Genomic DNA, 15,124 nt, shown 5'->3' with positions numbered 1-15,124 from the left:
AGAAGTGGACCACCCTTTTGCTGAGCACACTGTGAGTCATGGCATCCTTCATTTCAATGACTGCTTCACAGCTTGTGCCATATGGATCCTTCCCACCAACACCAGCTTTTCTGAACTGTGCAGGTGGGAACTTTCCCTGCAATATATCCTATATTCCCGTAACCCTCCTGGCCTCAACCTTTGTTAGTCATTGTTCTCTCCCATCCAGCTCCTTCTCTGTTCCCATTCCAGCACTACATAGCCCTCATTCTTCCATCACACCCAGTCTTTTTATTTCCCTCCTTTTGCGCTATCCCCTCCTTCCCTACCTCTCTGCTGCCCTCTGTCTAACCTCCCAATTGCACACAGCTGCCCTACCCTCTTTCCACCTCGTTCCTATGCACTCTCCAACAGCACGTCACTGTCTGCACCCAACCCTACTATCCCTCCCCCTTCCCACTCCAACCTCCTCCTTACCCCCACCCAGTTGCTACTCCCATCATGCATTGGTCCAATTACTCACAGTGCAGCTTCAGTTACCTGAGACTGCAGTCACGTGTGTGTGAGTTGCATTTGTGGGAGTGTGTATATGTGTGTTTGTCATCTAATTTTGACGAAGGCCTTACTGGCCAAAAGCTAAATGTGTGACAGTCTTTTTGTTGTGCCTATCTGCAACTCAGCATCTCCGCTATATGGTGAGTAGCAACTCTCCTTTGCACAATATTGTTGAAGTAATCTAGAAGCAGCTATGTCAGTTATCAATGTGAACAGAAACAGGCATTGTGGTTTATGAAGACAGCTTACTAACTGTTAGGGTCTTTTTGTTGTGGTGATGGTGTGCACCGCAGAGAAAAATGTAGGCCCCAAATCAGGCACTCAGATTAATTTGATTCTGTGAAATTAATTTCAGCATGTGAGAACTGTTTCTTAAACAGTAACATAGCCAGACATCAGAGCTGAAAATCTTTTTAGGACAATTCAGTTTAAAATGTGTAAATTATAAATCAGCTAGAGATGTAGTATATTTATGTAACACTTTTTTAAATGTTAAAATTAAGTGATGCAACAGGATTTAATTTTTTCTGGCCTCATGATCTTAAGGCCTGTTAACTTTCAGTCTAAGAATTTCCTTTTCTGTCAGACACTGGTCTGGCCAATGTGACACTCACATTTCAGTTAATGACTTTTTGGACAAGGTATTACTCAAGAAGTTTTTGAAATCGTCTTTGGAAGTATTGAATGGTAATGTAAAGTAATGAACATAGCCTTCAAAAATAAAATGTCATACACAAATAATTTTTGGTATTCTGTTCATTTGATTAATACGAATCAACTAGTTTAATTATTTTCCATGTATAACATCAATTATGTGAAATTAATTTGTTAAATGTAGAAATAATTATTAAAAAATCCATTCAATAGAAAGGAGGGTAAATAAAATTGAGAAAGCCAACAATAAGTGCAAAGTTGCGTGGAAGCTAGTAACAAAATGTTGGCAAAAATTCCAGAAATGAAAAAAACAGTATCTTTCCACACATTCTCTATGATTTTCTTATTAAATCACTTGAGTGAGACTGTGGTATCACCAAACCTGATATCAATTCATCAGAACTTCTAGCACAAAATTGTTGTACATCATCACCTAATATGACCAAGTTATCTGAGATCTGACTTAGTTTCACTGTAAATGCAGTAAAGAGCTTAAACCGTTCAGTGATAGATTAAAAGGGAGATATTACATGAAAAGTACTTAGTGAAATATAAATAATTTAAGGAGTTAGGGCAACAAACTGTTGAAAGTTGAGACGCTGATTAATGGATAAGCACATAAACATGCCTGAAAATGTTGCTAGATTTTGAATGATTCCTCCTTCCTGAATAATATACAGACAGATAGATACACAGTGTAGATATATGTGATTTATATTGCAATCTTCTGAAGAAATTGGCGGTAATATGAGTATTAATAATCCTGTAACTCTTGGAATATTTAATGCATGTTTGAGGGATACTTTCCTGGAGAACAGATGTGTCTAGCGCAGACAAATTTCCATATTTGCAGCATTTGCTAGAGATACAAGAAGCCGATGCAGGCAAGTAAATATCGAAGTTAATTAGTAAGTCACTGAATTTGTTCGTCATTTGGAAAAGAAAAATAACTCTTCACATGGCACAGTTTGATCAAAAACTGCATGTTGTACTGAGTCTTTTTCCATGACACACACTGATTACAAATGCATACTCTTTCTCCTCCTTCACTCACTGTACAGATTCCTGTTTTAGCTTGTAACAGTGATACCATTTGATGCAACTGCTAGTCACCACAACCATTGCCAACTATTGCCTTTGAATGCACCATTATTTACATGTGCTTATTCTTTTATACTTATTCATTTAATACTCAGGCCTTTTTGTTTTTTGTTTTTTACTTCAGAACTATTTCACTATCTGACGCAGTACTCCAGCCATAATTCCATGCAGTACGCTAACTGCCACATAACTCTTACACTTCAAAACTCATATTGAAGAAAAGATACCTTACATCCTCCACTAACATATTTTTCAAATTTGACAAGAAACTTTGGAAAACAAAAGTTTGAAATGACATAACTAGTACACTATGATAATTTACTCCACATCCCTCCATGGTATGACAAAGTAATGGGCAACACATCAATCACACAATACTGTAAAAAACATTTAAACATGCATGAATTAAATAAATTCACCCTATACACGTGCTTCAGTGTCTGTACATTTTTACAAAGCAGTAATGTAACAGACAAAAGATAAATCGAGATTAATTATTAACCAAAACAGCCACACATGAAACATCATTCAACTAATGATTTGATTATAGTACTTTCACATTATCACTCATATCTTTGCTCCAAATCCATCTGAGTGTTAGCTGTGATTTGGTCTTTATTTTCATGAGTGACTAAAATGAGGAAGTACCACACTGCGTAGCTGGTGTTTGGCTGAAATCAGAAACTGGTACGACATCCCTCACTGCTGCTCTGTGTAATGTGGTCTTTGTCTTTACTGCCATATTTATGAACATGTTGTTAAGGATTCTATTGTAGCTAAATACTTGTGAGAAGCAAGGCTATAAATATGATTGCTGCTCATTTCACTCTCAGCAGTTTAAGCTATGCTCTTTGGTTCCTGCATAACCATACCATCAGAAATTGTGACATATTCAAAAATAAACAGCAAAATTTTTGTGACAAGAAAGAATATAAACATCATTACCGATGGTTTCATGTACCGAAATTTCATCTTTTGTTTTTTAATCAGGCTGAAGTCACGAAATTGAAGAAACTAGTTTCTGATACTGCACATTCCTATATATACTTCGAGTACTGCACAACATACTTATGTTAAATGAATAAGAAAGTCCTAGAATGTATTACAAACATGATTCTGGGGGAGGGGTGGGGCAGGGGAACCGTGTACCTGGACGCGAATCTATTTCCTTCAACTCCATAAGTGCATGTCTCTAGCCACATGACCACAATCGTCATACACAATTTTGAGCAGTACTATCATTCATCTTAGAATCTTGTAATATAACAATGAAAACAATCAAATTTTGACAAAATAATTTAATTAGATAGATAAAAAATCGACTCACGAAGCGATGGCAAAACACACACATAAAAGACGGTTGTAATTAAGCAAGCTTTTGAAGCCAGAGGTTCCATCTTCAGACAAAAGGGTTGAAGGGGAAGGAAGAGGGGTGAAGGAAAAGGACTGGAGAGGTCTAGGGAAAGGGGTAGATTTTGGGAAAGACTTACCGCACAAGATGAGAAGGAAAGCTTCTGCCCGAAGAAGGAGCCATTGGCTTCGAAAGCTTGCCTAATTACAACCCTCTTTTATGTGCGTGTTCTGCCACTGCTTCTTGAGTGATTTTTTATCTATCCCATTAAATTAGAATCTCCTAAGGACTATTACAGCCACTGTGTCATTAACTGACATTTAATTACAACAAACTGTATCTATAATGACATGTCTGTGATAAATCTTCAATGCACCATTGCCTTGAAATGACATAGTCATAACACACGATTAGAATACAGAAACAATGAAAGAAGATGAATCGAGTATGGTATGTCAAAAGTAGCAGGCGAGGGGTGTCAAGTGAATGATTTCAGATGAACGCCAGTCGAAAGCAGTTGTGGCTTCCTCATTTTACTTTTAGTCACTTGTTGTGGGGACAAGCTGAGTCACCATGCATCTGCACAGTTTTGATGTCCTAGCTCCCACTTCTGACAGAAGGAAAAGCCCTACTCCTTGCCTGCACATTATTGATGTCTGGACGCGATATTGCTGTAAACTTGTGACTTGTTGACAATATAGAGTAAAAACTAATTGCGCTGAAGCATTCACTTACAAATAACATAATGAAGACTGGCAAACTGATTTACACTCATGAAGTCTTTTTTTATTGAACAACACTGTGTCTTGTCTGTCACTACTGTGTAATGAGATGTGTAGTCCATCTTTCTTTTCCTTCTCCTCCTCCTCCTTCCTTCTGCCATTCTTTTTCATGCCCATAAAATTTGTTCCATCCTTTCATCCACTGCACACATGTGTGTTTTTGAAGCTTTTGTGCATTTTCTGTCTTGTTCAGCTTTCTCATCTCATCCTCTTTCCTTCTTCTTTCCTCTTTTTCTATTCCCTATTTAGTTTCATTTTTAAACGATTTTGAACCATTTTCTTCGATTTTACTATTGTGCTTTGCAATTTTCCAGGTAATTTCCACTCTTCTGTTGCGTGTCCTTCATCTTATAGATGCTATTTCAAATTGCTGTATCTCACATGATCTATTTGTTTCTGCTTTCTATGGTCTTCTTCTGTAATAGCATAATATATCCTCATAAATGCATCTGTATTCTGCATAGTCTTGCTATTCTTTAAATGTAACCATTTGCTCTTTTTTGTCCTTCCCAACATTCACAGCATTTTCACCAAAATCAACTCTACTTGACATCCTGCCTTCCAGTCTGCCCCCCAATATGCAATCCATACACAAATTCAATACTACCAAAGCCTTTCTTGCATATATTTCTCCCTCTATTTTGATTATACTTCTATCAGTGCTTTTATGTCACTCTTTTCTTTCAAACAGTCAATCTTATTTGAGGAATGGTAAGCAATATGCCTGTATTCCTAGAGAAAGACCTAGTTCACAACAAATGAAGGTATATGTCCACTGTGGATCTGTGTTGTGACCTTTTTTGGTACTGTTAATAATTAATGACCTGTCTTCAATACCTAAAATTGTGTTGATAATACCATTGCTCAAGCATTGTATGGATTTGGAATGAATGGATTTTTGCTTAATGAGAGAAAAATGCAGCAAATTGTTTTTACTTAATAATTATTTTGTTCTTCATATAAAATGCAATATAGTTTATTTTATACAAAGAATTTGCCCAGAGTAAACACAGAGAAAACATCAACTTTGAAAATTTGAGAAACAGTAGCCGTATTTATGTATCACATCATAGATTGTCAAAATTAATTATTAGCTATGAGCTAACATGCCATAAATTATTTAATAAGCTCGTAGTAGTTGTAAAAAGGTCTCCTGGAGGTGCATTTAAACAAAGATTATGTAACATTCATTGTATGAGTCATTATCTACAGCTGACGTACAGCAGTTTTGTATGTATTAATGTATTTACTGTCTAATATTGCTGTCACTGTATAGTGCTGTAATGGTCTAACGTGTAATTGTAAAATTATTGTACAGTTATAAACTGACACTTCAAGTCCAGTACACAAGTTGTCAACTAATTAGATGTAGACATGAAAAAATAACTCTGCGCATAAAAAATTCACCACTTGTAAAAAAAATCCTCTTTGTGTCCATATAATGATTGTTGGGTTTCTCTCCCACTTCCCTCTCCAGAATGACTATATGGAAAATAAGACTATTATGTGATTGTTTTTGATGTTTTTGTTTTCAGAGTGTTTGTGAACGCAACAACACCAATAGAATGCTTATTTGCAGTGGATTCAGTATCAAAGACGGATGCTGGTCGCCTCACAATTTCCGAGGTAAACCAGTTACTCTTATCAGGAAAGGAAGCATTTGTGGATTCTCGAAGTACGAGGGCTGTCATGGACTTCATGAAAATATTACTTGAGAAGGTACTACAGAACTCATTATGGTATAAGAGGTAATTTATTGTTTAGGAAACACATTAAATTAGTCCCTATTAATAAAAACAACTGTTATTTTCAATTTGCAGAAGGAAAAGCTATCTGAAAGTGAATGTGAGAGCATCAATAATTGCTTACTCCTGCTGCGCAATATTCTACATATTCCAGAAACACGCATTAACCAGTCATCTGCAAACCATACCAGCATGCAAAATCAGATTATGTGGAATATATTTGCACAGAATGTGGACAAGATTCTTATCCATCTTTTGACATGCGAGCAAAAGGTACTATTGGTATAGTATACTATAACTGAATTGTTATTATTATTTATTTGTCCTTGGATGACTTGCACACTGACATTGGACATGTTAATAGCAATACTAAAATGTGTTTATTAGTGCATGTACTGGTGGAAATAAAGGCTTGTTTCAGCAAACTACTGAAAACTCAAAAATCAGGACAGAAACGTTCTTATACAAAAATGCAGAAACTCGCTAGACAGAGTATTAGTCACCCCCTTAAAAGAGCACACTGGTCATTTTGGAGCACTGTAGATGTTGTAGAACTGGTATCAGGTAGTCTTGAGACACTAGAATGTTGATGTAAATCTAGGGTGTGAAGTGGTGTGTTTGTGACAGTCAGTTGTATGGACTTAGTGCAGTAAGAGGGGTTAACATAAAGACAAGACAGAATGGCAGAAAGGAGCTATCATATTAGAACATGCCCATGACTGCACTATGAATGTAGTTCTCTGATTTATTGGTGTACTAACACAGACTGTCCAGCAATTCCACAAGGGAAGGCATATCACTTGCAGCCATGTAACACTATAAGAACAGAGGCCATAAAAAAAGTCCTGACGGGCCAAATAGCTTGGTAACACCAGATTTTTGATGAGTTATGTATTATAAAATTTACAAAAATCCTTATCCATTATCTAGAAAAAACATTATTAAAGGAAAAGGACAAGCTGCTCCAGAAGTGAGTGTAGGACAATGGACCATCTACAGGTTGCTAAACAAATTGTAGATAGAAGGAACTTTGTCCGGATTTATAGAATGTATAAAAGTCAGAATAAAATATATGCTGGTTGCACTAGAAAACCAAAGAATGTACTCTACGTAAATCAGTTTCTTGAAGACTATTACATTACATAAAGAGAGTGAAATATTCAGAAGTGGGAAAGGAGTGAGGCAAGATGACTCCATTTCAACAATACTATTTTCTGCAGCCTTGGAAGAGCTGTTTAAATAGTCAAACTGGGATTAAGAAGGAAAATATATATATATATATATATATATATATATATATATAAAAAACAAAGATGAGGTGACTTACCGAACAAAAGCGCTGGCAGGTCGATAGACACACAAACAAACACAAACATACACACAAAATTCAAGCTTTCGCAACAAACTGTTGCCTCATCAGGAAAGAGGGAAGGAGAGGGGAAGACGAAAGGAAGTGAGTTTTAAGGGAGAGGGTAAGGAGTCATTCCAATCCCGGGAGCGGAAAGACTTACCTTAGGGGGAAAAAAGGACAGGTATACACTCGCACACACGCACATATCCATCCACACATACAGACACAAGCAGACATATTTAAAGACCACGTGGAATGTTTCCTTCCATTATATTGATATCATATATATATATATATATATATATATATATATATATATATATATATATATATATATATATGGAAGGAAACATTCCACGTGGGAAAAATTATCTTTCCTGATGAGGCAACAGTTTGTTGCGAAAGCTTGAATTTTGTGTGTATGTTTGTGTTTGTTTGTGTGTCTATCGACCTGCCAGCGCTTTTGTTCGGTAAGTCACCTCAATAATATATATATAGTTTTACCTATACTACCTTCAGTTACAAGATGACATTTTTTGATTTGCTGTTATATATATATAGTTTTACCTATACTACCTTCAGTTACAAGATGACATTTTTTGATTTGCTTTGAATACCAACAAACTTCAGCAAATGTTGAGTGTGGTGGGTGCTGGGAAGGGGAGCTGAACAGAACAAATATATCAGTATACCAGTAAATCAATATGCCTGACCATTAAAGTGTGATCAAAATAATGTACAATCAGTATACTAATCACAAGGTAGTGACAATTTTATGGCAACAGTTAGTTAGTACAGTTACTTAGTACAAATAAAAACAATAAGCTGAAGGACACTCAAGACATGGGTTGATGACTTGATAGAAACTATTATGAAACTGAAGATGGACTGGACATATAGTAAGGCAAAATGATGGCAGGTGCTTGAAGGAGTTTGTGTGTTAGATTGCTCATGATAAGAAAAGACCTAGAAGATCTAATGGAAGAAGAATGGATGACATAAAGAAACAAGGAATACAAAAAGTAGACACTAAAAGCTGAAGATTGTAAAGTATGGAGAAGCCTGGAAGAGTACTGTATCCAGCAGTGCATGATAAATGGCTGCTGCCAGTGATGGTGATGCATATTGTACAAACTATGCAGTCTTGCATTTTGTACAAAATTGATGTTTTTGAACAGAAACATATTCTCAACTACTGAATGATGAAAGGAGTTTAACTCCTTTTTTGTAGAGGAAACTGATGCCTTTAAAATGGGGCAAATCATGCCTGCTACAGTAAATTACTAGGGCATTCAAAATTATCTTAAAAATATTAAATATTGAATATTTCCTTAAATAACATGTTTCTAAAAAGATGACTGATTCTATAGTAACCAAGAAAATGTTAATTTCAATTTTAACAATAAGAACCAGAAAAATTCAGATTGTAAATTAACTTTGGCATTTTAGGTAACTAATCTGTGTAGTTAGAAGTAATATCAAGACAAACAGTTCTACTCTACTTGTTCTACTCCCCTACATTTCACAGTGAGAAAGCAAGTATCTTAGGTATACACTGGTGTGTCTATTTATTCTTAGTAACACTTTCATAGTTGTCATACTAATTCAGACAGTTGTAAAATTACAGGGAGAGAGAATGCCTGGCCAGTACTTACTTGCACATGGTTAAATTCCAAGTTCTGCCAATTGAAATACTTAAAATAATAAAAAAACTCTATATCAAGTATAGTTTCACATGTTATTCACCAATAAGCATGTGTTCAATGCATGGGCTCCTCTAAACTGGCTGATTCTATGAAAGGACACAGAGGAACTGTCTGTCTTGATGACAGTTGTGCTCCACAGTATGGCTTAATAGAAGTAAATATTTACTACACCACAAAGGCCATTTGGATCTCTCCATCAGGTACTAAGTACCTTAAACTCCTAAACATAATATGCTTTAACAACCCCCTCCCACCCACTTCGCACCATTGACCAAATATCCCCCCAGATGTGGGCAAGTTAGTTGGAAAGTTAGTCTAGCATTTATGGAGATAATCAGCTTCAAAAGATAGATGTTGGAGCCAATGCTGTAGAAAGGAGTGTTCCGTTTATCACACATCATGACTCTCTTATTGGCAGTTATTTTTGTTGGCTGTTTCACAATGAATATGTTCGTCATTAAGAAGGGACCTTACAGTGATGTAGGTGGCAGACATTTTGTGATATCACCAGCTAATTTTGCATGAAAATAGGATCATTTACATAAGAAATATACATTTTAATTAGAACAGTATTGTGAAAAGGAGAGTTGCTACTCACTATATAGCAGAGATGCTGACTTGCAGATAGGCACAACAAAAAGACTGTCACAAATTTAGCTTTTGGCCAGTAAGGCCTTCATCAAAATTAGAAGGATAACACACCCACAACCACCCACCCACACACACACACACACACACACACACACACACACACACACACACACACACACACATGACTGCAGGTTCAGGCAACTGAGGTCACACTGCGAGCTGCAGCACCAGTGCATGATGGGAGTGGCGACTGGGTGGGGGTAAGGAGGTGGCTGGAGCGGGGAGGGGGAGGGATAATAGGGTAAAGGTGACAGACAGTGACGCACTGTTAGGGAGTGTGCAAGGATGTGGTGGAAAGAGGGTAGGGCAACTATGTGCAGTTGGGAGATTAGATGGAGGGCAGCAGAGAGATGGGGAGGGAGGGGATAGCGGGAAAGGAGAAAAGTAAGAAGACTGGGTGTGATGGAGGAATGAGGGCTGTGTAGTGTTGGAATGGGAACAGAGAAAGGGCTGGATGGTAGAGGAAAATGACTAACGAAGGTTAAGGCCAGGAGGATTATGAGAACATAGGATATATTGCAGAGAACTGTTAGTCATTTTCCTCTCCCATCCAGCCCTTTTCCCATTCCAGCACAACACAGCCCTCATTCCTCCATTGCACCTAGTCTTTTTACTTCTCTCCTTTTCCACTATCCCCTCTCTCCCCACCCCTCTGCTGCCCTCTGTCTAATCTCCCGACTGCATATAGCTGCCCTACCCTCTTTCCACCTCATCCCTGCATGCTCCCAATTGCACGTCACTGACTGTCACCCCTATCCTGCAATGCTTCCCCCTCCCTGTCCCGGACTTCTCCTTACCCCCATTCAGTCACCACTCCCATTATGCACTGGTGCTTGTGCTCACAGTGTGACCTCAGTTACCTGAGACTGCAGTCATGTGTGTGAGTTGAATTTGCATGAGTGTGTATGTGTGTGTTTGTCGTCTAATTTTGATTAAGGCGTTACTGGCCGAAAGCTAAATTTGTAACAGTCTTTTTATTGTGCCTATCTGCGACTCAGCATGTCCCCTATATGGTGAGTAGCGACTTTCCTTTTCCTAATATTGTTACATTCCATCCAGAATTTTCCATTGCTTGACATTTTAATTAGAAATGAGAGAATGTGTTCATCCTTGGTACACCTTATTCAAATTTATTTCGATACTGCTAATGAAGAAATTTCAATAAATTCCATCAACCTCATGTTCCTTTTCTGGCATGTCTCCTTGACTGGTATCCTGAAGTTAATAACCCATGATATGAATTTGTCTAAGTGAATGAGGCAATGGATCATGCCATGGTATCACTGAAGATGCCACGTGAAGGGGGATTTCTAGTATATAATAATATAGTAATTCATTGCTAATACATAGGGTAAGTTACGGGAGGTTGTGGGAGTTATCCAAGAAGTTGTTGGTACCTTCATTGTGTGATTGTAGTTTTCAGAGCAGTGTTTTACAGATGTCAATAAACCAAGGTTGAGACCGTTTGGTAAAGCCTCTTAAGGGGAGTTGGAATGCCCTATCTCGCCAATGTTAAATTTGCTAACTTTGTGTACCTTTTTCTTTGGAACTATTATCTTCAGAACTTTGAAATTCTGGCAGAGGTTTTCAGCATATATTGTGAGCCCACTGAACTAGAACCAATGTTTTCTTTTTGTTGGTATAGTATTTATGAATTTTTTACCATTAAGCCATTTTTTATTGGAAAAAGTATAACATAAACTTCCCTAGTTCAGAGAATAAGCCAGTTCTTGTCATGATTCTAGTTCAGTGGCCTCTTTGAACTGTTTTGCAGCATTTCTGAAAATTTGAATGTTGTTGGTTGAGTGGTTTATGAGATAAAGGTACATGTAACACTAAAAATGTCAAATGCCAGAAAATGCGATTAAAGTAATTTATTATGAAAATTCACAAATACCTTTTATTCTATTATCAAAAGTGTCCAGCAGAGTAATCAGGGTCATCTTCTAGTTCTTCTTCTTCACCTAGAAGCTTTCTTCTCCTTGCTGCCCTTGCTTTTTTTGTATTAAATTCAGCTGCATACTGAGCCTTCCTTACTCGCACGCTGTCCAGAAGCTGAAGACCTCTGATGGTGTTGATACCAGGAGCAATGCCGAGCCTTGCCATGACCTTTAGCCTACCCATATGACCATCATTGAATGAAATAACAGCATCACTGACTCCCCATTTCAATGTTTTTATCCCAACAAATACATTCTTAGGTACACGAGTCCAAATGAGGTTGTTGAACGACTCGTTTTGATTCTGGGTACAACCATGAAGACATTTTCGCAGAAGATCAGGATGCCCCAAGTCTCTATATATTGGTTTAATTACTTCCATAACAGCCAATGGAATATAATTTTTATGGTGATAAGGATCCCCAGTAGCTTGAGATTTTCTATAATTGCACCATGACTGAGGACCATCTGGACAAGCAAAATGTTGAGGATTATCATCAGTTGATGATCGATGTAAATATGTGGCCCATACAGCTTGTCTCATTTCCTGCAAATTATTTGCATTATTTCTTATTGCCATACCATAGTATTGTTGTAATTCATTTATAATTTTATCTGACAGGCGACCTCTAATGGTTTTACCATCTGACAAAATTTTGTCCTTCAGATTCTGTTTCAGTTTCCTTAGACGAGTGCCCATTCGTTTCTGAACATGACCGACACATTCTAGTTTAGTTATTGTCTTATTGACATATGGCATGGATTCTGTAACACTTTTGTATGCCTTGGAGTCCCCATCTCCAAGGAATTTTGTGTAAAATACTCCCCGTTCTTTTTCTGATCTGCTAAACATTTTCACAGCAGCGGCAGCCTCCATGCCTCCACTCGTACCTTCATAATTCTTGCTACATATGTGAGCTGCTTCTATCTTACCAGATGCACAATGGTAACAATGTTTAGTGAGCACTTCATAGTCCAAAACTTTACCGCTGTCCACACTAGTAACAGTAGCAACAGCATTTTTGGATGTGTGACCCCTTTTCTGCCAGGTTCCATCAAAAGCAACAGGGATATCTGGGTTTCCTTCATTTATATATTTTGCTTCACTGGCAGCAGCTTTCATTGATAAATCTGCTACAGACTGAACAGCATCTCCTATCACTTCAGTGTAATTGTCAATTTTAGCAGGTGGAGGTGGAAGATTCATTATGGCACAAAATGTTTGAGCAGCAGTATGTCCTTTACCAATTGCTCTCATTGCATACATTAGCCTGATATTACTCTCAAACAAATTGCTACTGCATGTTTTAGAGCTCCAAAAACAGGTCTCATTTTCACAACTGGCACAAACTATAGCAATTTTGCAGGAAAGTCCTATAGATTTTGTTATGTTCATATCAAAAGAACCTCCACAAAGATTACAACACAAACATTTCTTCATAAACTCAGTAAAAACAGGAAAGTCGACTAAAACATATTGTTCATTAGAAGCTTCATCTGTAATTTCACTTGCACAGTTTGATAACTTCTTTTTTGATGCACTGGTGGGCGTGTCTCCTTCACACATCTCAGCTGTACAAACGTCAGAACTTTCACCAGCATCAACAGGTGCTGAAGCAGAATCACTTGAACAAACGTTATTTGTAAATCTATTACCGCGAAACTTTCGCTTTTTAAATAATGATGCACTCCTAGGCATCGTAGAAACTACGCACTCACCACTGAAAGTCAAAACAAGACAGATAACAAACTCCAAATGAGCGACAAACTAAACTCGAGGCTCAAAACAAACACTCACAGATCAAAAACTGAACAATAAACACAGCTAGTCGTAAAAACAATGGTACCTATGGAAGGATCAAAGATTCTACAACTGAAGAGTGAAATCCACAGCCTTCTATATGTAATGTTTTCGGAAATGCGAAGATTTAAATGTGTACAAATCACAAGATGGGTAACTTTGCTGGGCGCACATGTAATTTTGAAAAATTAAATAAAAATACTTCCAATTGGAATTTCTTAACAAATTTTGCACCATTTTAAGCAGAAAATTTCAAATTAAGTTATAAGGTTAAAAACTGAAAATGTGAATTTTTTCCATTTTCCGGCATTCCAACTCCCCTTAAGTGCCAAAATAGCATTTTAGATTTATTTAGTTTTGTTTTTGTTTTGTGCCTTAGCATTTAGATAGTTTCATTATTAATAAAAAAAATTGTGACTTTGGTTCCAGCCATTGCTGAAATATTTTTAAAAAATTTGACCTATGACATCCAGAGACCTCTGGCAAGAAGTAGTCTTTAATACTACTTTCAGTCTCATAAAAACAATGTGTATTAGGAGATGAAAGTATAGGGCATAATGACACACAATTGCCTCTTGGTACAGTCACAGTTTGTCACCAGCAACAACACTATACACATCATTTTTTTACGTTCAGATTTAAATCTACCAAACATATTATGGGACCCAATAACTATAAAACGTCCTAAATGGACATTTTCATGTAAGATATTGGAAGGGTAGCTACTGATAGAATCACAAGACAATGATTATGTTCGTAGGAGCAGTGACTAACCTCAAAATTTATCTTCAAGGGATTTTATTTCACGTCTGAATTTATCAAGGAAAAGACTGAAGTTATAAGCAGAAAAATTCTTTAATTAATTAATTAATTTATTCATTCTTTCACATATCATGGTTTCTATATCATGTTATGAAGGAGAACCTTCAGGGACAAATAATGTTATATGTTTACAGGAAACTGCAGACACTGCAGGCTTTCACTGTAAAGTATACTAACAACAAATATGACTAGTGCTAATCTGCTCACACTGATAAATAAGAAAATTATTTCTAAATTACAGGTGTACGAGGTCTGGTAGAAAAATATCTGGTCTGTCTCTCTCTCTCTTTTTTTTGTGAACACCTGATGGATTTGAATCTAATGCACTTTCAGGAGTTGATGATGAACCGTCATGTGCATGCATGAATTTTTTCCACCTGTCAATAGCATCAGTTAGTTGCTGGCAAGCAGCAGTTGAATGAGGTAGTGTGTAGTGCTCCCATTGGTTTTTTATTGCAAGGGAAATGATGGAATGACTGGAGCAGTGCTATTGCATCAAATTTTTACAGAAACTAGGGTGACTGCCAGGTTGATACTATGGGCATCACACATATTAAGGGGAAGTACAACTGGTTTAAAGATGGCTGCACATCGATGGAGAACGAGCCATACTGTGGTCAGCCATTGACATCTGAAATGACTGGGTCATTACCAAAGTGAATGCTGTGATGATGCAGGAATGTCAT

At 37.1% G+C, this 15,124-nt stretch overlaps 1 protein-coding gene across 4 annotated transcripts in view; it reads left to right on the top strand.

The window, feature by feature from the left end:
• Positions 1 to 15,124, top strand: part of LOC124592677 (protein timeless) — a 396,167-nt gene that overhangs the window by 196,045 nt on the left and 184,998 nt on the right. For all 4 annotated transcript variants that reach the window (XM_047131864.1, XM_047131861.1, XM_047131860.1 and 1 more), the window contains 2 exons: positions 5,958 to 6,141; positions 6,243 to 6,440. In XM_047131864.1, coding sequence (XP_046987820.1) covers positions 5,958 to 6,141; positions 6,243 to 6,440 — 382 coding nt within the window. The remainder of the gene's footprint in view (positions 1 to 5,957; positions 6,142 to 6,242; positions 6,441 to 15,124) is intronic.

This window comes from Schistocerca americana, chromosome 2 (assembly GCF_021461395.2).
Source record: "Schistocerca americana isolate TAMUIC-IGC-003095 chromosome 2, iqSchAmer2.1, whole genome shotgun sequence".
Classification (NCBI taxonomy): Eukaryota; Metazoa; Arthropoda; class Insecta; order Orthoptera; family Acrididae; genus Schistocerca; species Schistocerca americana.
Note: the sequence above shows the minus strand (reverse complement) of the source record. Positions and strands in the feature narration are given on the sequence as shown.